Source organism: Gavia stellata, chromosome 6 (assembly GCF_030936135.1).
Source record: "Gavia stellata isolate bGavSte3 chromosome 6, bGavSte3.hap2, whole genome shotgun sequence".
NCBI lineage: Eukaryota > Metazoa > Chordata > Aves > Gaviiformes > Gaviidae > Gavia > Gavia stellata.
Window position 1 is genome coordinate 36,118,294 of NC_082599.1, and position 22,684 is coordinate 36,140,977.

General features: G+C 39.2%; 1 protein-coding gene across 1 annotated transcript; it reads left to right on the plus strand.

The window, feature by feature from the left end:
• The first annotated feature begins 4,960 nt into the window (after window positions 1-4,960).
• On the plus strand, window positions 4,961-21,487 carry CCDC126 (coiled-coil domain containing 126). Its single transcript, XM_059818939.1, has 4 exons — window positions 4,961-5,005; window positions 16,508-16,640; window positions 17,278-17,681; window positions 20,166-21,487. Exons 3-4 carry the CDS (start codon window positions 17,444-17,446, stop codon window positions 20,345-20,347), a joined length of 420 nt encoding a protein of 139 aa, XP_059674922.1. The 5' UTR covers window positions 4,961-5,005; window positions 16,508-16,640; window positions 17,278-17,443; the 3' UTR covers window positions 20,348-21,487.
• The last annotated feature ends 1,197 nt before the right edge of the window (window positions 21,488-22,684 follow it).

Sequence of the window (22,684 nt, forward strand, 5' to 3'; positions counted from 1 at the left end):
TCAGCCGTATTGCAAGGGCTTCCCTGTTCCTCCTCTGCATCCTGTGCGGTTTTGGCACTTCTTCCTCCAGACCACACCGATAACTAGAGCAGCTTGTACCTTGCAGGCAGTGGAGGCTCAGCGCTGGGGCCAAATAGGTAGTTCCTTAGGTCAGAAAATTTCCAAAGATGATAAAACAGCTAGACTTGCTCTGCCTGCACCGGAAAGCCAGGAGAGGTGAAGGTGAGTGGCCAGCAGCTGCAGCTGAAGATTGCCCTTTCCAGAAGCAGCGCCCGCCTCCCTTTTGCAGCCTCTCGCTGGTAGCAGAAAGCTCAGCTGCTGCTCTGTGCCCCAGCTCTGCATCTTCCTTGTGCTTCTTCAGCGGCAGGAGCTTCCTTCCCTTTGTGGTTGAGCAGCTGTACTGCGCAAATTCCTGTGCTGGCTGCGGCTGGTTATCTTTGTTCATTGTGGTTGTAACCAAGGAATGGTTAGCCTAACTGAGTGCTCATGGGAGTGAGTATTCCCAAAAAGGAATGAGGAGCACTGAGGGTGATTCACAGGCAAGAGATGTTCCCCTGGAAATCAAATGCCTTTGCTACATGAAGCATGCTCCCGGGGGTTGAGGCAATGGCCATTCCCGCAGCACTGGTTGCTTCTCCTTCCATAGCCTGTGACGTTGGTTTTCCAAGAGCTGCTGTAGTAGCACGGCCCCGTTGGTAAGGTGTCCCAGCGGAGAAGTCACATTCACCCTGCTCATCCACAGAGAGCTCGACCCACAGCTCGATGTTCTAACAGAGCCTTGGCATAGGCTTGCCTTTATGGAAATGGTTCGTATTGCTTCCTACCTGGATCATAAATGATTATTTCTTGCTTCTATGGTAAATGGAAGGCTGGAACTGTACATGCCAGCACTTCCTCTTTTTGCTTGGTGAATCAGAAGTAAATAATCAATTAAAGAGTAAATTAGTTCACAATGGTAAAGAAGGCAGAATCAGGGGAATATCTTCCTTGTCCTCCAGGGTTGCAAAATATTTCATTTTGGCTGAAAGTTTCTTGCATGTCACTTACTTCCAAAGTTTTAGTCAACTCCTTAGCCAGTTCCTAATTACAATTAAATATTAATTCCTAGGAGGCTGGCCTGAGTTTTAGCCTCTGCTGATGTCTCACTTTCCAAAAGCCTTTCTGAATCCATGTCATAATCTGTTGTTTATACTGGCTCTACTCCATTCAGCTCTATTAGATAGATTTGCTCATCTCTCTTTTCAAGTGTAACTTTATTAATAAAGCACTCATTCTACTGCAAGATCACATACTGTTCTGGCGTGATCTGATTCTGATCCGGCTGATGCTGCCTATAATCTATCTCCAGGAACAAAAGGGAACGTGCATGAAGGGCAATCTTAAATTCTGAGATGAAAATGCTTACCAGTCTTCTACCATAAGGTGGATCACTGAAAAAATGGAATATGAAGAACCCATTGAAAATACATAATGGTTACACTAAAAAAAAAAAAAAAAAGCATGGAAGGGAGAGAAAAGGTCAGGAGAACATAGCACAGGAATATACTTTTTGTTAACGTGTGTATACAAGATCTAGCTATAGCCCACATTGTGATTGCAACTCCTGAGAGTTACACTAATACTAATGCACACATTAAAGATGTTTGCATTATTCCAGCAGGATTTTTTCATCGCTGTGATCCTAAAATGTTCTGGCAATTAAACTTAAAATGAAAATGGCAGTCACTGATACAAATACCTATTTTTAAAAAGTCTAATCAAGTTTACATTTTAAATTGAAAACTACAAGCTCTCTTCACCGTTTTTTCCATAACTCTTCTGCCTTCATTGTTCTCTACAATAACTTCACTGTAGTTTCCTGGACTATAAAGACAATAATTATTTGATATTACATTTCAACTTTCACTATTGATTAGTTGGTAAGACTGCAAAGTTGGTCTGTGTCTTTGGGAGCCTCTCTGCTAAATGGAAGATGGTTCAAACACAGAAAACAGCTAGAGATGGCCTAAAGGATACACTAACATGACATAATTATATGTACTCCAAGCATGCCTCATGGAGTTTTTTTAAGCAATATTAATATCCGGTTGTAATATATTGTTATCTTTAATGCAGTAGTGAGTGTACAGTAGTCACAATTTGGGGAAAAAAATGCACTTTGGGGGGAAAGATAGGCCCAGATCAGGCCCACTCCCTAAAGTGAAAGGGTATAAACTGCTGGTAAGGGATCAGGAAGGGAGAAAAATAGGAGTGACAGTAAGGAAAGTATAAGGTTGCATATATTCTTATCTACATATACAGATTAGAGGATTGATCAGTTAAGTAAGAAGGCAGCAGGTACACTAATCACAAAGCATGTTTATTAATGTGCTGTTCTCTAGCCATTACCATTAAGCAGTTTAAACATATAATGAGAGAGGAAATTCTTAATACATATTCGAAAAGGACAGAGCAATAGCCATGCAAATTAATGTCAGAAGAACAGTCTACAGATAGTGAATGGCACGAGAAAGGAACAAAGATAACATTGCAGCAGCAACCTATTTTTGCTTTTTTGGATTTTGAAAAGTAATACAGAACACTGCAGTATAGCAAGTTTTTACTCCTGCAATCCTGGGCTTTTATCTATCCCTTGAAATGTTGCTGAGAATATTATTACCCACAAATATGAGGACCATGTAAACACTGTTAAGATTTGATTTTCATATGTCACTGCAGAGAAACAAGGTGCTTGATATTAGTTTGTGATATAGTTTCTACCACACATCTTGGGTAAAGGGAAAAAGTATCACATAATGTTGCGAGATGCACATTCATGAAAGATGACCAAATACATGAGGCCCTCAGGCAATAGGAATTAAGAACGTTATTAATATTTGAGAGTTCCTGTCAACAGAGGGCACATTTATAATGGAAACAGATTTCTTAATACAATTTTGTTACCTCCACAAGCAAATCTTCCTGTGATTACACCATTGACAGATTTCCCTTTCTCTCCCTAGTAAGCTCTAAATACCACATAAATTATATTTGCAAAGTAATTACAGCTGTTCACTGCACGTCTGTGAAAATAAAGGATTAATCACTGAGCAAATAGTACAGTAATAAATGTCAGTAAATAGCTGCAGTATGTTTGTTATGTGAAGTCCATTTCAGACCATCTGTTTTTGATCTTTTCAAGAGGAAATCTTCACAGGAAAATATCCACAGAAACTGATGAGGTGATTCTGCTTTAGAAAATACTTCTAGCAACAATTTTATTGGTGCTGCACAATATACAGTCAATCTGTTCACTCAAAAGCTTACTTATCAAATATTTCAATTTTTATTTTTTGTCTGTCCTCATTCAACATTGTATAATTTAGCAAAAGACTTTTGTCCATGGGATGGATTGCATAATCAAATAAATATGTCATTCCTTTAATGCAGTTTCTTCTGAATTCTCTGTGGGAATATAGCCTTCTATTCAGTTCAACAATTGCCTATTTTTCTCAAATTTAAATTAACTCTCAAGTGAACACCAATATTTTCCAGACTAATAAGAAAAAAAAACAACCAACTTTTCCAAAATGTGTTTCACAAGACTCTGAAATAAGGGACTGTGAACTAGTTGAGATCAGAAAACTTTTATATGCAACTGATTCACTGGCTGACATGATACCACCTGCCAATATTTTTGTCTATCTACTTAGGTCTAGGCCACTAACCCCTCTGAGGTATCAATATCCCTTTTTCTATTAGAGCAATGGATTTAAATGATGAATATTCCTGCATCTAATCCATGCAGAAAAAAAAAGGTTGAAAACCAGAGAGGAGCCAGGTAGCCCCTGACATGCACTGGAAGGGAGGGAAAGCTGCAGCGCAGTTCAGATGCGGGGGTACCAATGGGGAGGCGGAGTGGTGGTGGGATCAGCAAGCTGCCAGGACAACACTTGCTGTAACTCTGTTTATTTTACAGAGGATGCAATGTTGCAAACAGAACCTTCCCCTACACCCACCTGCAACATCTGACCTATAACCGGTACCTCAGCTTGTCTAGGTAGGAACAATCCTGAAGGGATCGAGCTGGGGTGAACAACAGCTACTCCTGAATACGAGCAACACTGCAGCTGTTGAACGTGCCCTTACATGTTCACCTTTTGTTAACTGATACCAACTTCCTTTAAATATCACCTTGCAGGAAAGACCTGACATAACTTGCTAGCACAGTCCTATAACCACAATGAATTTTATTTATGTGACTGAGACGATGGGAGTTTAAGTACTGTTCAAACCACAAACAGTTCAGCTTGTGCAGCTGCAGGTTACAAGAACGAGAGTACGGACGAGGGCAAACTGTTCCTGCGCCAGACCTGAGGGACAGCACCCATTTCTGAGGCCACTGTTAAAATTCACTTAACGTCGTTAGAGGGCAGAAACGATACCTTTCCCGGTTTCTATCTCTGAAGGTAATCTTTACTTATGGACGTCGATGGGAATTGGCAGCCATGGCCACACAGCTTTCCAGCAGCCGCGAGGGTTCCCATTTGGAGTCCGCCAGGGAGCTTTTTCCAGGAAGGACTACTGGGCCTGCAATCATGTATTGCCCTCACACAGCCTGCCTCGCTCCCCGACAACACGCTGCGGCTCTCCCGGGCGGCGGTCCTGTGGGCGAGGGCCCTGCGGCCAGGCCTCCTGGCCCCTAGCGAGGCCCCGCAGGGGCAGGGGCAGGGGCAGGGGCAGGGGCAGGGGCAGCAGCCGTGGCCGTTACCGGCCGCGACCGGCGCTCCTCACGCCCCCGTTTCTCCCGCGTACCGCCCCGAACAGGCGAGGAGGCGGGAAAGGGGGCCGGCGCCCGGCCGCGCATGCGCCCCGGGCAGTGCGGGGTGTGTGTGTTGCGGCAGCCCTCTCGAGCGGGACGGGTTGGGGGGAGAAGGGGCGGGGTCTCAGGTGGTGCGTCGTGTCGCGAGGCGGGCGGAAGCGGAGCAAGCGGCGCCTGTCAGACGGGTGTGGGCCAGGAGCGGAGGTAGCGCGGGGCTGCCGGGGGGTCTGCCGCAGGGGGCCGCCCCGTCCTCCTGAGGCGCCGTGCCGGGCGGCAGGTCGCAGCGGGGTGTGGAAGAGCTGTGCCCCTTGGTTGGGGAAGGGGCGAGGAAGGCCTCCAGCTGAGTGGGGGCGGCGTGAGGGTGTCGGAGGCCTGGCAGTCCGTGTGGGGAGACGGGGGCGGAGGGGGGGAAGCGCCAGGCTCGGCTGTGGGTGGCGAGGTGGGGGAGCCGGGTGGCCGCAGCCTGGCTGCGGCTGCCAGGCAAACCCAGCTTTCCACCTCGTCTAAGCGCCTCGCTTTGTTCTCCCCCTCAGGCTTGCCCTCTGCTTAGGGACAGGTTTTATCTTCTTCTGGCTTCGGCCATGCTTCTGCCCCCCCGCTGGCCTGTGTGCAGCCGTCAGCTTTTCCGCCGCCCTCCTTCCCCCCGTTTGTCCTTCCGCAGCGGGTCGTGCTGCTGGGCTCCGTGAGCGCTCGGTGCTGCCTGCAGGTCGGTCTCCTTCCTGCTCTGCGAGCTCTGCTTATCGGTAGCAGCGCGGGTCTTTGGGGTGGCTTGCGGCGGTGTTGCTGCAGGCCCCTTACAGGTGCTTGGGTACCGTGTGTTCTGCTGCCCGCCGCGGCTAAATGTTCCCTTCGGCTGGATAACCGTATTCTAGGGCTGTGATGCAATGTCCTTGGATGGTGAGGAAGCAGTGAACGAAACACGGGTTTGCTGGGTTCCTTCCTCATTTACACGGGTCTTCCTGTCATAAACTATGACTGCAATGACTCTGCGAGATTGATGTCTTTCTTGTACTGTAAGGACCTAACTTTCAAAGAAGCAAAGCGTGCTTACAGTGATGTGATGGAACTTAGAAGGGAGAAAAAAATGTTTGTTTAATCCATATTCAAGCAAAGGCAGGATCCTTAATAATGTTAGGTTAAGTGATCTGGCACTAAGAAGTTTGCATCAAAAAAATAACAGGCAAAACATTTGTTTTAATTTTAGGAGATTATAAAATAGGAACCTTCCAGACAGCAAGAGTTGTGGAATAATGCTTCAGTCTTACAGTATAATAAAGCTGCTTTTATATGTAACATCTGATAATATTTTAACTACATTTAAATCTTCCATTAAATTTATTTCTGTAAATATTTATAACATACTCTTATCTCTACCTTGCTTCTGTAGCTCTGCTAATCATTCATTAATAAACTTTATTTTCAGTTTCCTAATCTAACATGGTAGTATCCTGTAAATTTTCCTTTATGTACCTTGTCATCTAAAAGATACACTCCATTCTAGCTGTCAGTAATTTCTGTGTTTCTGTACCACAAAGCAAAGCAGAGAGAAGTTTTGTTCTGTCCTATGACATGATGTGGAGTTTCTTTAGTCCGGTTTAGATCAGGTTAACAACTGGGGGGTTTTGTTGTTGTTTTGGTTTTTTTGTTGTTGTTGTTTTGCCCCCTCAGTGGGTGAATTGGGGGGGCAGTTTTTCACTGTGAAAAGTGAATTTTGTGGGAATTGTGACTTTTTTTTTAACAGAACCTTCAGAATATGAACATCCTGAACATAATAGCTAAGCATGTGTGTGATTTGTTCTAATTGTAATGTAGTGTTTATTTTGGAGCAAATGTCATGAATTGCTGTTTTGCTCTCATGAGACTCTCAAAGGAAGAAGTCAATATGAAGATTATAATAACGTATTGTAAGTAGCATCTTGCTCTAGTGTCAGAGTAGTTGCGGTTTTAGATCAAATGTGGAAATTATTGCTACCTTTGTTCCCGTTTTGACTGTTGGAGATACCCATGTGTATAAAGCCTAAATTATTCTGGCCTCTTTTTTTTGTTTTATGTTACAATATGTAATTGTTTAATAATTCATTTCAGGTACTTGAGAACTCCAGAGGATTAAGCAAGTATGCTGGAATTCCTTTGGTCTAGTAAATAGGTCTTCTTCCTAAAGCTTTTACAGTTGCAAATAAAGCTACTTCCTTTTTTTTTTTTTTTTTTAAACCTTTTGTAGTCTCTGCTTTTAGAGACTCCTTTTGGCTTTTAGCTTCTTGAAGGAGGCATTGGTATTAGCTAATCATGTATTGTGATTTAATTTAGGGATTGGACGTCATTTAACTGCTAAAAGTAAAATATTTCCCTGGAGTTCATGATCACTTGTACCTTTTACAAGAATAGTTAAGGGTAGTAGTTCTTGCATTTTGCCCAAACTGTAAGTAGTATAAATGCATGCTGTCAGCTTAAATTGTCAGCCGTGTAGTCAACATATCTGAAGACTATTAAGTGTCAAAAATAGCCATGAAATTTTTTCCAGTAGCTGTTAAAAATCTGTGGAGTGGAGCTCAGTCATTCAAATGAATGTGTTTTGTGCTGGTACAAGTTTACTGTTAAAATGTACTTTATATGGTATTTGTTACTTGACAAGCTCTTTCACCTGTGATTGAAAACTTGTACCATTAGGTGGGCTGGGTTTCCTCATCTGAGCATTATTAATAGTCTCCTAAATTTTCTTTTATGATTGTCAACTTTACAAAAAAAATATTTATACTATCATTTGCCTATGTAATTTAAAATATTAATTTTGGATTGCTCAGAACTAAATGGGTACTTTGCCTACGTAAAACAGGGCCTAGACAAGAGGGCTTAAAACTTACTCCACTGAAATTTGTCTCAGCAGTAATAATGAAGAAATAAGAGGCTACCATGATATAAATAATCCAGTTAAATTTCTGGATACTTTCTACTTAATTTTAACAATAAAATATTTTGCAGTGCACACCACTGTGGTGCTGTGGTTAACTACTGTCTGTCATAACCCTTGTTATGCTAAGATAAACCAATAAGTCAATCTAGAAATAATAAAAGATGTAGAAGAAAAGAACTTACCTGTCTTTAACATTTCCTCCAGTGTTACTTTTCTAAAATCTTCAACTGGATTGCCTCCTGGGACAGAGTGTGAATCTGAGGCCCTGTCTGTATTGTAGTTTTGCCGCTGAAATGTACTTTTGGTGGACACCTTGCACACATCCATACTCAGTTTGAATTATGCAGGTTTCTTAAAATAAAACCAGGCAAGTTAAATTCTTCCTCTCTCCCCAGTGGTACAAGGCCTTTTTTGTTACTGTTCTATGGGAATAGTGTTTGTGTGGATGCTGCACTGCGTGTACATGTATGACCAGTTCTGCAGGGGCAATCTCTCCACCATTGTAGCTGTCACTTTGTTAGTTGACTTCCCCCTCCCCTCCCTTTTTACTTCTCTTTAATGACACCCCCCCCCCCCTTCCTTTTAGTTCTCTTTAAAAATGTTCTGTGAAAATCCCTCTCTTCTCAGTAGCCTGCATTCATCATCTTGCAGGTATGGCTCTCTGTAAAACTAGCTAAAATTAGGTAAATGTTATCATCTGAGAAGAAAGTTTTTGAGCCACAGGGGCTTTGGAAAGAATGGTGCAAACACAGCTGTGAAATCTCACAAGGGAGTAGAGGTACTAGTTAGGACTTTGCAAGGAAGTACTTGACATAGCCTAGTGTTCAACTGCGATGAAAAAATTGTTGCAGTCTTATCAGGAAATGAGAAGCTAAGAAGGTACTTCATGCTCTGTCATAACTGTGGTTCTTATGAGCAAGGGCCCTACTGTGACCTGAATGGCAGCAATAAAGGATAAAGAAAAAATAAAGAAAAGTGTCTCGGATAAAAAGAAAAAAAATTCTCAGCTTCATTCTAAGAAGCTCATACAGCGATGTAGAAACATTTTGAGGCCCAGTTGGACCCAGTAGGAGGAGGGGAACTTCAGCAAGTATGATACACTGTCTCCATTGATACCTGCTTTCTTCAATTTTCTTCACAACCCTTGCCAAGTCATTTCCCCTCTCAAAATCTTGAATCTTGCCTGACTGCCTACAGGCAAGGAACAAAGAATTTCTGCTTTTAAATAGTTGGTTTATTTTAAGAGCATTCACTGATGGTGGTGGACAAAATAAAGTGGGGGGTGCTGAAAAAAAGCCAGGATACTTTAAGGTGCCAAAAACTACTTAAGCAGACTCCTTGGACATAACGTAAAAGAAAAACAATTGCTGGCAGAAAGTGTAAAATAAAACAATGCAAATAGGACTACATGCATTCAAAATAGAAACAAGTCATCAGTGTTTCTAAAATAGTGAAATACAAAAGGTAACCGAGTGCTTGGGCACTCAGGTGATTTTATACCAGAGCCACCGTAAACTTGATGTGTAGGTTTTCAAGTCTCAAGTGACACGTTTTTGCTTTCAACTCCAAGTCTAGCTATGAAACAAATTGGTTGCGTGCTGTTCTTAGAAGCCTGTAGGACATAAAGCTTCCTGGTTTAAGGTATGTTTGAGGTAGTCCCAGCAGCTTGTCAGCAGTGACAGTATCTGTCTGCTTGGTGAGCTGTGACTTTTGTTGGCCCAGATACCCTTTGGCTGCATTGAGAGGCATGGCCTGGCAGGAGCATGCAAGGAGATTTTCTTTCTGTGTTGCAGCACTGTAGGAGAATAGGTAGTCTTAGTAGTTACTTACCCATTTTTGCCATTCCCTTAAACCTCATGTTGTTGTCCCGCAAGTGGGGGCTGGCACCCGGTGTGCAACAGGCCAATCTTATACACAGAGCTGAGATACTTATTTATTTCATGTTTGCACAAAGATGGGTGCTAGGGAGTAATTCCGCAAAGCTAACACACCACACGAAGGCATTACAACGTATTTATCCTGTTACATGATTAGCAAAAACAATGGAAAACCTGCCCAAATTTACATTCATTGGTTAGTGATCACCATATCGCTTGCTATTGGTTTGTTATATTTAAATTAGCTTCACTTGCCATGTAAATCAGCATGCATGTTCTTGACAAGTGGTTGGGGGGGCAATTTGCATAGACCCTCAATTGAGTCGGTGGTCGTGATCTCCCCCTGCCGCCTTTACCTTTACCCTGGTTACTGTGGATTTTGCTGACTTCATGCCAGTGGCATTCTTCTATCCTTGTTATCTTCCTTGTAACAAGATGTCTCCTTGAAGTCCCTCTTATCAATCCCTCCTCTGGAGATTGGTAAGGAATACAAAGTAATCAGACCTAAAATGAACAGTGTCACCATTATCTAGACATTAACCCAATCATATGGTTGTACTCAGTCTACAATGTCTTTCTATGATTTCATTTGGAATATCTATTAAATGTATTTCCTGAAAGACAGGTAGCAATAAAGCAAAGGGATAGGTTTGGGTTTTGTTTGGTTTTTTTCAGCATTCCTTGGCAATTGCAAGTCTAGGGCATGCAGAGGCAGGCAATGAAGGAACATACGCTGTGGGAGAACATATAAAGAGAGATGTCCTGGAAAAGAGACCAGCACTATCCAGACTCCTTTGGCAGTGCATTCCGAAAGTGGTACACCTGCAGTCCAGCAGTCACCATACTGATAGGGCAGCTTTTTTTTTTTTTTGCCAGAAATATGGCCTCTAACCTATTTTTAAGATGGAAGTGTGTTTTATAGTGCTGTTCTCTTCACTTGAACCTAGCAGGTGTTAATATAAATTCTCCCTTCTATCGACTGATCTATGATGCAGTCTCGAAAGACCCTCAAGTCTCATGAGCACACAGGCATAGCATTTCGATGGGCTGTGTTGTGTCAGGCATTGCTGAGGTTTTGTCAGTAGGCTATCCTTCTCTTTTCCTTCTCTGCCGGTGACATTTTTCTGTTGACCAAATTTTACAGCAACAATAATATGAATACTTAATGTGCTGAGATTTGATCTCGTGAAAAGACAGCTCAAACATGGTTTCACTTGTTAATTGTTTGCTTCTGAGTAGAATATTCTGCTCTTTTATGGACCTGTGCAGCTGTCTGAGTGAACCTGATTAATGAATCTGGGAACCAAAGGGCAGTGTTGGTCTGCAAAAGTCACCAGTACAGATGTGCCAGTTACAAGAAAATGGTTTTATTGGCATTTTCTCAAGAACTCATGTGCTCTTAAAAATATGAGGAATGTGATTCTTCTTCTTCCTTGGGCACCAGTTCTAAGCATCAATGATGTGGGTAAGATGATTTTTTTAAAGGGAGTTTGTGTTATGTGTAGGAACAGAGAACTGAAGTTTCTGTGTATTGCCAGGAATCGTGGTCCTGTGTAACAGGATATACTTAACTTCTTTGGGCACCTGTTTGTCAGCTGCACCTCACGCAGAATTTTTCTGCTACTGCCAAACCAATAGCCATCTAAGACTGCAAATTAGCAGAATGCAAATATGATTTTTGGTGTTCCAAAAAGTCTCAGCGCGTAGCTCCTGGGCTTCTGGGTGCTTATTTCATTGTCCCCGTCTTCAAAGATTAATTGGTCAGTGAATATGTTCTATGCTTTTTGTGTGTGTGTCAGTCATTCTTTAGACTTCCCATTTTCATTGCTGCACAGCGACTGTGCCGATAGGTTTCCAAATAACATGAAACTAGCCTGACTGCTCTCAGAATGGTCAGCGCAATGTCTGTCAGCTGAGTGACTGTGATGCTCAAAGTTTTCTGTTGGAAAATCAGAAAACAAAAGATTTTGGAGGTTGCAGAGGTAAATGGGCCGGGGTGGGGGGTGGGGGGGGCACACTCTAAATAGATGCAAAAAAGAAAATTAATAGGATAGAGCTGATAGAATTGTGGAAATATTTACTGGTATTCTGTAATGCCCTGTGATTTTTGTCTTCCTGAAATGTTCTTTGGCTGTTGCAGTGAGGTATCATCATGCCTGTTTACAGCACAACTTGTTGTTTATGAATACAGTACCCTCACTGTACTGAGAGATGCTTGCTGCCATGAATTTAATAGAAATTTCTCGTATAGACATAATTTTAGTATGTTAATTTTAAATCCTTAATAATTTCATAAACTTGTTATGCTCCCACTGAGATTGTAATAAATTCTGATTTTGTACTGTACAATTATTTTATAGTAATTATTAATGTCAGCTTTTATTTGTATTGTTGTAATTTCTGTCTGTTCTGTTACAAGATTTTTTTCCCCCTTCCTCTGTCTGTAGTTGGATGCAGTCTCCTGTAACTATATCTGGCATTTTGTTGGTTTTTTTAATCTCTGTCTTGATAAATCACTTCTTGTGTTTATACAGTTAATAATAACAATTGGTTGCAAAGTCAGACTTGCTTTTCAATTCACTGTGTCGCATTGTTGTTGATAGTAATTTGGCAGTGAGGAACAGATTAGTATTATGGTAGTAATAGATTGGGTAAAATTCCCATTTACCAAGGCCACTTTCTTAATATATTGGTTCATTAGAGACCTATATAGGTCTCTAGGGTATCACTGAGGAACTACTGCCTCAGTATTTGGCATTCTGTCTTTCAAAATATATAACTGAAGAGGTGACTTTATTGGACTGTATGTTAACAATACTATTTTCAGTTCATTTTTCTTCGCTTTATTCTTAAAGTCTTTTTGATCCTTGAATGGAATGGGATTCTCAGGCTTCAGTTTTCTCTATTCTTCACCTCTTGTTGACTCTGTTTTGTTAGTTTTTTGCTAAAGCTGTTTACTAATAACTAGCAAAAATACCTGATGCTTTCTTTTTCTCTTATAAATAATCACCTTTATCTGTCCTGTACATTTTTCAAAACTAGTAGGTACACACCGTCTCTGTAGCACAGTTTTAAATTTGCCCTGTTGATGCTGATAACCACTTTGAGGGGTTTAGGAAGGCTGGGTTCTCTTGGACCGACTAGAAAAATGATGACAAATATGTACCGGTCTTTCATGAGCTGACTGACTAGCAGAACTGACAGTGCTAAAGGTGCGTTGTAACCTTTTAAGGATTTGGGTATGCCTTGATTTCCTGATACCCTGAGATTGTTTCAGAGGATGTACGAGGCATTCCTTTGCCTTACAGACTGTTACATTTTTTCTATTGTACATTAATATAATCTCTGGGTTTTGCTGGGAATAAGTAAAGCAGAATCTGAGGAAGACTTTGCAACAAAATTCAAGTATGATGTTTTGTAAGTATGGGCTGGTTTCCATGGAGAAGGGTCAGTATTCAAACTGAAGTCCAATGCTATTGTTTAGTTAAGTAGCATCAGAGATACTAGAACTTTGCTTTATTATGGAATGTATAATGGATTTTCGGTTGCTTTTTTTTTTTGGCCCTTGTTCCTTTAATTTCATGCACTCAATAATATAATTTATATATGACTGATGTTGGAACACAGCTCAGAGGATAGAGACATGATTTTATTTTGGAGAGAATGAGTGCCTTAGTTCATTGTTTTCATTGCCAGATGTATGTCAGTGTTTGTTGTGGTACTGCTGGACAATGTTAAATCCACTTTGGCAGGCTTTAGCAATACATTTCTTAGACAACCAGCAGTGGCAAGAGTGAAGAAAACCAAACTCTTTATATGTTTGTGAAAGGCAAACCTAGTCTCAGATCCTCTGTTCAGGAATCGCTTGCAGTTCCAAGTTCTAATGTTGCCCATGGCTTGGGCTTGTCATTTTCAGAGTAATTTAGATACGCATGTTGATTTTAAAGAACTTTGAAAAATTGCCACTTCAATCAGTCACTTCAGGCTGCCTATTGACAGGATTACCTGGAAGATACTCTCTTCTTCATGGATTCTTGGATTGCCGTTTTGCCTGCAGGGTTTTTGTTTGATTTGGGGTGGGAGGGGTTGTTTGGGTTTTTTGGGTTTTTGTTGTGTGTTTTTGGTTTGGGTTTTGTTTTTTCCTTTCCCTCCTCAGATTTTCAAATATTCTCCTGACTGTACTCCTTCATCTTCATGGTCATCTTTCTTCTGTCTCAGGTTAGGCATGGTAGGAATTCCAGTAAGGTGTAGGTCTGATGTGCCAGTTTTTCCTGTTGCACTCTGCAGTGCTTTGACCTCCTTTGCTATAAAAGCCCTTCAGCTGCAGTTGGGACAGCAGTAAGCCTGGGTTCCTAGCCAGGCCAGGTCAGTGTGAAGAAGGAAGTCTGAGCTTCCTTTTGCCCCTGCTCAGGGAGTGGTGGATAAAGAGGAGTGGAGAGAACGAGTGAAAAGAAAGATCACAAGAGACCTTGTTCCTTACATGCATGCTGTTATCTCAGGGGATATTACCTCTGAATTACTGAAAACAAAGGTGCATTCTGAGGACAAGTTTTGTTTAAACTATAATGTTCATATAGAGAAGTGCTGACCCTTCAAGGCAATGAGAGGTAAAAGAATATTCCAATCCATCCGGTTTATTTATTGTGCCATTTTCTGCCTAACACGTACACCTGCTGCTCCAATGCCCTTTATTTCCTACTTGCAAATCACGCGGGTGTAATCTTGCTTTTTTTTTTTTTTCTGTCACTCTATGCTGTGTAATCTTGGAAGGGTCTTGTAGGGGGTGTGTTACGGGTCACTAGAAGCACATGCTTCAGGAAGAAAGAGGAGACCAAATCTCCAGAACTTTGAAATTACACTGGAATTAATTTAAGGAGGAATGGCCTCTAAAAATGCATAAGAAAAATGACAAGTGCAAACAATTCCCTTCATTTTGGTACACCTTACTCGCAGTTCCTTTGCCCAGTGTCAGTATTTGGGTGTTATGCCATTTGCCCAGCAGGTTAAGTCCTTGATTTCCGTTAAGTTTCAGCAGTCAGTGTGTCTGCAATTCCTACTGCTCTTTGGCAGGAGTTTATTCAATCTGTTCTTCTTGGCTAGGACTTTTATCCTGGCTTGTGGTCTTATTTACAGCATGATGGGAGAGTTATTTCCACTCTAAAGCTCTGTAGTGATATTGCCTAAATGCTTCAGGATGAGCTGGAGAGCTGAACTTAATTTAAATTCTGTAAGAACTATCTGTTATTTTCAGACATTTTTTTTAAAATTATATAAAATGTAGACTTTTAGGAAGGTGGGTTCAAACTTGTGGTCTCTTCTTGAGAGATACTGTTTTGGTCTCTTGAGCCATCATGTGAATACCCTACTCCTGGACCGCATATGTAAACGTTTTCTATCATATTTGATACTATTCAGGGATTATGTAGATGCATAATGGTGTAGGTGCAGTTTATGCTTTAAAGTCTGAGTGCAGAGCCATGGATTTGGCAAAGAGCTAGGGGAAAGAAGTTTTGTTTAGCTCATGTTTAGGGAGGATCTGTTTCAGGAAATCTTTAACCACACAATTCCAAACATTCATGTTGATACTGTAGAATATAAGGTTTTATTGTTTTCTCTCTTATTTTATGTACTTAAGACAAATTCATGTCTTAAAGCCAGTTTTTTTGGGGATAAGCACATTCTTTGAACAAAGTACATCCCACTGAATTTACAGTGAGATTTCAAATTATTGCATGTTGGCTAGCTGTCCATGTGTACGGTCGTATATTCCACAGTTAAGGCTAAGTGAGCTATTCCTCATTCACTGTCTTGTGATTGCCGCTTACATTAGTATGCCCACAGTAAAAGTAAGGTTTTTTGTACTGGCAGTTACTATAGGGCATTTTACACAAAATAACTCGTTACTTTACAGCAGCTTTGGTGTCCAAGTCCTAATATTGACCCTGCCTTGGGATGATCATTTGCAGAATAATTTAGATATGCATTTGATTTTAGAGCACTTAAAAAATTTGCCACTTGAATCAGTCATGTTGCCCTGCCTATTGAGAAGATTATCTGAAGAGTGAAGGTGAAGGGTAAGCAACAAGCACAACTCAGAACACTGCTGGCAATGACACTTGTGTTTGCAGCAGACTGTGGTGTGTTGGCATAAGGCCAGTGGAACTGGTCAGCAGAAGTGATGAAAAACACCGTGGAGGCAGAGTGAAGTTTAGATGAGTGCTTAGCAGGATAAGAAGTTTGGTCTCAATACTCTAATAAAAACAGAGACCTAAGTACCACTATAGAAAGTCTGGTGGGGAACTCTATTAAATGTGTAACTTCAGTCTGAAAAGCGCTCATGTTAGCTAATATGTGGGGAAGAATGGGGAATAACAGGGAAAACATAACTATTATTTAAAATGAGTCGCTTTATCCAGACTATGTTAAATAATAGAAACTTCCTCCCAAAAAAATATTGAATAATTGGGTAAGTTTCAGAGGTGGCTGAAAAATGAGAAATACGAGGTATACACATGTAATGAGATTGAAAAGATTTGATTTGATTGAGGGGGAAAAATGAAGAAGAGAATGTTACATATGTAAATATATGTGTATACACATATATGATGAATCTGGAACATCTGCTGTCACTGTCCTATAACACAAGAAGAGGGACACATTTCAGTGAGATTATCAATTTTTTTTTTTAAAGTATGTTGAAGTCAGTTATTGGGCATTCAAATGTATGCATTTATAATAAAATGGAAATGGAATCTATGTTTTTCCCTAACAATTGCTTCAAGTTAGGTTTAAAAATGTATTTCTGTTTTAAAAGCACGTGGCTTGAAGCCCTCAACTTCAACCACTCCATGTGAAAAAGAAGGTGTCTTTAGTCCTGTTTTTTTTTGGTTTTTTTTTTTTTTTTTCCCCCCAATACAGAGCTCCCTGAAGATGTCTGGCTCATATTGCTCCAAACTGTCTGGACATTTGCTGTTTAACTGCTGAAGCTTTCCTACCATTTGTTTTTCTCCTGAAGCCTTAATCTGTTGAGGGCTCAGATTTAGCTGCTATGGTAAGACTTTTTTAAAGTGGTAGTAAAATGCTAAAAGTGGGTGCAATGTACCAGTTCATTTTGGTTTTATTTCTTTATTTATTAGCAAGACACCAAAACAAAAAAAGATACCTTAATGCTGTACAAAACCAGAAGAGGATGATGCCAACTTCAAACTAATTAACCAACCAAGAAACTTCTTTCTGCATTTTATCTGTTTATACTTGCCCTATGCTTCTAAGTGAGGAATAAGAATCAAGTGAATAATTAATGTCACAAGATTTTTTTCTTGTATGTGGATATATAACTCATCAAAATGTTGTATACAAGTGTTTTACAAGTCTCTTCTAGATACTGCATTTTGTTTTAAATGCATTTGGGTTTAATGTCAGTTCAAATTACTGTATTTGAAATACTTAAGGTGATTTGTAGAAGCATAGAAATTTTGATTTTTGGAGAATAAAAATTGGTAAAAATGAGAAGAGGAAAAGTTGTAAATAACAGGTGAGATAGAAAAATGACTGTACCTCTAAGCAGATACAAATCCACAAGTGTTTGCTAGATTATGCAATAATGCTGCATTTGGAAACTGGTATTTGTTGTTGATCTCAACAACTGTAGCAGTTTTGAATAACCATGTAAAATTTACAAATTTCAGGAATCAAGACCAACTAAAACATGAGAAGATGTATTCAAGATGATCCAGCCAGAAGATTTTTCACTTCATATTAAACAAAAATAAGATCTCTGTGTAATGTAATTTGACAAAGCCAAGTTCAATTACTTATCTTGAAATTAAGACACACCTGTGGCCTTCATCAGAAATGTTTCTAACGCTTTCAAGAAAAAATATGTCCCAGAAACTAAGTATGTTTTTACTAGTTTTTGGAATCATATGGGGTTTGATGTTGCTACGCTACACTTTTCAGTATCCAAGACGCCAAAGCAGTGCCGAGTTGCGTGGACAGATATTAGATCTAAGTAAACGATATGTCAAAGCACTGGCAGAAGAAAATAAAAATTTAATGAATGGTGGCGGTGGAGCCTCTATGGCAGGATATGGTAAGAGGAAAGAAAAACATAGTAGTTATTAAAATATCTTTTTTTCCTGAAAACTGTAAAGTTACACTTTTTTCTTTTTTAAAGTAATATATACTGCTCTTTAAGAGAAAAAACTCTCTTTATTAATTGATGTGATTTTAGGTCATTCACTGAAGTTGAAGATTAAGATGTGTGAAATCAAGCTTGAGACATAAGATTTTTGTTTTCCAGGAATTTTTTAGATATCTCCAGGTATACCACTACTGTTACTTACAGGAATTACAGTAACTTTATGCTTTTTCTCAATCTTAAGCTATTGAGGACTAAGCACATGCTTGATACGGGGATGAAGTTTTAGATTAAGTCACTTCAACATTCCAGATTCTTCTTGTGCCTCATTGCTAACTTTCTGCTTCTATTTCTTTAATTTTCTTCTCTTTAAGTAGTAAAAAAGCAGCAGAAAGCAACATACTAGTTGGTTTGCAGTCTTGAGACTGCAAGGTAATTATGAATTTAGCAGAATCTCCCCTTGCTTTAGAAGTAGCCTTTAGAGATAAGGTCCCTTGTCTCTAGAGCTTTGGTACTTGCTGCATCATATCTCTCCATCTGATTTACCTGTTAACTTCACGAATATGTTTCCCATATTCACTGGCAATATATTACTAAAGCCTGTGCCTGTCTTCTGAAATACAGCAAAGATAGTTTTGCATCTATAGTTTCTAGATCTTTTTAGCAAAGCTATAAAAATGCCTTAGTAATTTTAACTACTTGGTCCCTCATAGCTTCTCCTGAGGGAAGGCTGCAATAAGCTCTAGTTAATCCCTTAGGGATTAGGTTTGAAGAAACTACCTGTGTTCTGTCATAAAGGAAAAAATGTGTCTGTGAAAATAAGGGTAGTACAAGGCTTAAAAAGAAATATTTAAAAAATAATATATGTGAAGATTTCTATTAATGTACTTTGATCCCCTTCTTAAGGAATCCTTAAAAGGGTGAGCTCTACCTGTTGTAGGATGCCCTTTATAGGCACTCTGGTAAGAGTACAAACAGCAAAAATGTGTCTGAACTCCTTTTGCTGCTGCTCAGGAGCAAGGAGGCAAGTCTGTGATGACAAGATGAGCAGGAAGCAACCCAAGAGGAGGAGGACAGTATCAAAATGTCTTAGCCTTTAATTCTTTCATTCATTAAGTTAACATTTTTACCACAGTCAGAGAATATTTTTTCTTTCCTTCCCCCTTTTCTCACCCCACTTTTTTTTTTGTCTTCAAGGATTTCCTGCCTTTACTGTGCAATTACTTTTCTGTGTAATTTGTTTTAAAAAACCCTTGTGTACTGCAGCTTTCTACTGCTGTATAAGTCTTACAGCATATTTCTGAATGAGATTTGCCTTCTGAGGTTTTGTCTGAAGTTTAATAAAAAAATTAAGTCAACACTTGATCTACATGCTGATCATCAGACTGAAAACTTGAGTTGAAAATGCCTTCCCTCAGACTGTTGAGCACAGAATGATACATGACCCACAGTGTGTCATTGACAGCAGACCCTGCTTTGGCTCAAATTGTAAAGCAATTTTTAAAATTTTTAGTTTCAAAGATGACATTATTGAACAAGAACTAGCTAATTTTAGAGGGAGGGACTGACCTAAGATTTTTTTTTTTAATTTACTACTAGTGTTTTAATTTTATCTGGGTTACTCCTCTTTTTTCACTTTCATACCTGTGTTTTTCCTCCCCAGTTTTTCCAGTTAGTTAAGAACTGATGAGAGGGTGGGGGGGAGAGAGAGAGTCTGTGTGTGTTGGGGGAATCTTAATGCCTTGTAAAACCTGGTGAGTTTGTTCATTTTTTCTGAATCTGAGAGATGATAGTGATATGAACATTAACAACAGCATAATTAGCTTTCATTGAAAGGTCTGTTACTGTTTCTGTGTTCTGGAATATGGGAATTTTTTTACTGTCTCATTTTTCAATCAATTTAGGCCTAAATATATGGAATTTTTTTTGCTGCTTTATAGCTTATGTAAGAAGCAATAAGATACTTTCTTATAGCAATTTTTCTGTGTGATCTGTTATTTAGAGGAAAGCTATGAAGAACTACCTTTTTCATGCTGGAAAGTATTTAAATATATTCTGTTGCTGTCGAAGGCTAAAAGGTGTCATAGCTGGTTATTCTAGCGCTGCTGTCTGGATGAAATTTGAAATACTGCCTTTGAATAGTCACTAGTCTAATGCTCCAACTAGTGGTTTTGTTCTTACGCTTGAATATTGAATTGGCTTTGTTCACAGTTCACTATTATGGTAGTATCTTCCTTGCCTAAAATAACAAAGAAATGGTATTAAAGAAGAATCAAAGAGCTATTTAATTCTATACTTGTATGCTAATCTGCATTCTTCCCCAAAAAGTATAGTAGGAAGGACAGCAAGGCTTAAGATGTGAATATGTTGAAATAGCAGTTCTTTTCCACACATAGTAAATAACAGGATCTAATTTGTTTTTTCCATTATCTTCAGCTGATCTTAAGAGGACGATTGCTGTTCTTCTGGATGACATCTTACAACGCCTCGTGAAATTGGAAAACAAAGTTGATTACATCGTTGTGAATGGCTCAGCAACAAATACCACTAATGGAACTAGCAATCAGGTGCCAGTAACTTCAAATAAACGTGTAAAACCAGCGAGCAACATTAGATAGCAAACAGGGCCACTTTGTGTTGCAACATCTATGATAAGTAATATTTAAGATAAGCTTTTTATCTCTAGCTAGGGCAAAGCAGTAGTTGATTCCAAAAGAAGCATAAACTATTCTGTTATACAATGTGCTGGATCTACGTAGGCCTAACTTATGTGCATAGGTTCTCAAAGCATTATTTCATTGCCTTTGAGCAGTACTTCTGAAGTGATCTTTGTTGTCTTTAAAGATATTTTGATATCATGATTTGATGTAGTATGCTATTGGATAATAACAATAAATGGAAAGCAATGGGGAACTTATAGGTAGGTTTCTAAATATATTTATTTAAGTATAAATATAACATATCTTTTGGATAGGTGAGCGGTATTGTAGCTTATTAATTTTTTGTGATCTGCGTTAAGCCGAGGTAACTGAAGAAAACGCATTGTTAAACAGATGTTAGAAAATGTGTATACTTATAATATTTTGTTAGTCATTTACTAAAACAATATTAAATTGAGGATAGCATTGGCAGTAATATTTTAAAATTGTGACCCAAAGAATGTCTTTATTTGCACTATCTGTCAGAATAGCTAGAGTGAATTCACTGTATATTTAAGAAAATTAATTATAATAGGAAAACATCCTAGGTAGTAACACTGTCCAGGTATATCATTACACCAGAGTTAGGGCAGTTAGATTATCAAAAGCAAATCATCATCTGTGATATCTTAGATGATTATTTCTTACAAAGATATTTAAGTGTATGTATTTTGTAATTGCAGATAAAATTATTTAAGTGATGGAAATAAGTTTTGGATATGTGAATACTGTTTATTTTTATTCATTGCTGTTTCTTTTTAACTTTTTAGTACCTTGCAATTTGTGATGAGTATAGCACACCATCTCCCTGAATTGCTTTTTTTGATCAGGAGGAAAAGCAATGAAGGGAAACAAGGCATCTCTGCATTTAACAGAGATATATGTACTAAGGGTGTCTTATAACAGAATATTTGAGAGCTAAGGTAATGTTTGCCTTATGTATAAGTTAGCCTTACACTAAAGTGAACTGCAGTGTGAATGCACTGTATTTCAAAATGTTACTGAAGTCATATTAAAGAGAAAGTGCCACTGAGCCTGTTTTTTAAAATGTACTGAATGTTTGCGGGGAGGGGAGGGAGGGTAAGTTCAGGGACTTTTGCCAAAAGTGTGCTGTGAGTGGGTTTTTGGGGGTGGGTGGGGTGGTCTAATCCTATATTAAGGAAAAAAACCTACCAGTAAAACCGGAGGTGCTGGATGATATACCATCCAAAGTTACGTGTTTTTTCTTTTCTTCTATTTCCTTGCTGATATTCTTGACTGTTATAAAGCAAAACACACTTAAAACCTTAGTTAGTATCCAGAGGATTTTTTTTTCTGTCACACCGTGTGTAAACATGTACTCACTTCAATGCAGAAAGACAAAAATAAATTTTTAATTGTACTTGTAAAGGCTCCTGTTCTTTTTTTTTTTTTTTTTAAACCGTCTTGTCATTCTTGCTATGTGTGCTCTAGGTGTTTCTAGATTGGAAAATTGTACATCTCTAAAGTTTAGTAGTAGTCTATCTGGTATTTTTCCTGCTCAATCACCGAGTTCTTTTGCTCTTGAAATTCTAATGCCCTGAAACTTTCATCGGGTTAGAGGTGAGGGGAGAAAGAAATGGAAAGAAAATAAAATGTCTGGTTTATATCTTTAATGGTGAAGACTTCACACTTTAATTTAAGAGTGAGGAAGACAGATACGTAAATTCTTTTGAATCTGCAAGCCTCTATTGACAATGTGAAGATAGGTTTTTATATCTACCTATGCTTTTTATTCCCCGAGTACTTGATTGGTACCAACCAAAACCTTGGTAGGCGTCCCTTTGTGCTATAAACAGTAATATCAGCAGTTTTTGTGTGTGTATGCAAAGTGACTTTTTTTTCTTTTCTTGTAAGGATATGTGAAGTCTTAAAGTTATTGAGGATTGTTAAACAAGCCTAACAAAAGTTGCAAGGTGAATATTTGTCACTACGTGCACACACAGCTTGTTTTATGCGGGAATTTTGGAGACTGATATATTAACTTACATGCTGTTATGTACTCCTCATAGTAATTAATGGTGCCATTAGCAAATAGTTGCTTTTCTCTCAGGTTTCAGTAGTACAATGGCTGATTGGAATTAGCTTGTACTTGACAAATATATAGGGAGAACTGTGACCTACCTATATCTTACGGTACAAATGTTCCATTCATGAATATAGTTGAAACAACTGTTTATCAAGAAGCAAGTTAAAAATACTCTAGTAGCATCCTACATCTAATTTTACATGAAACCA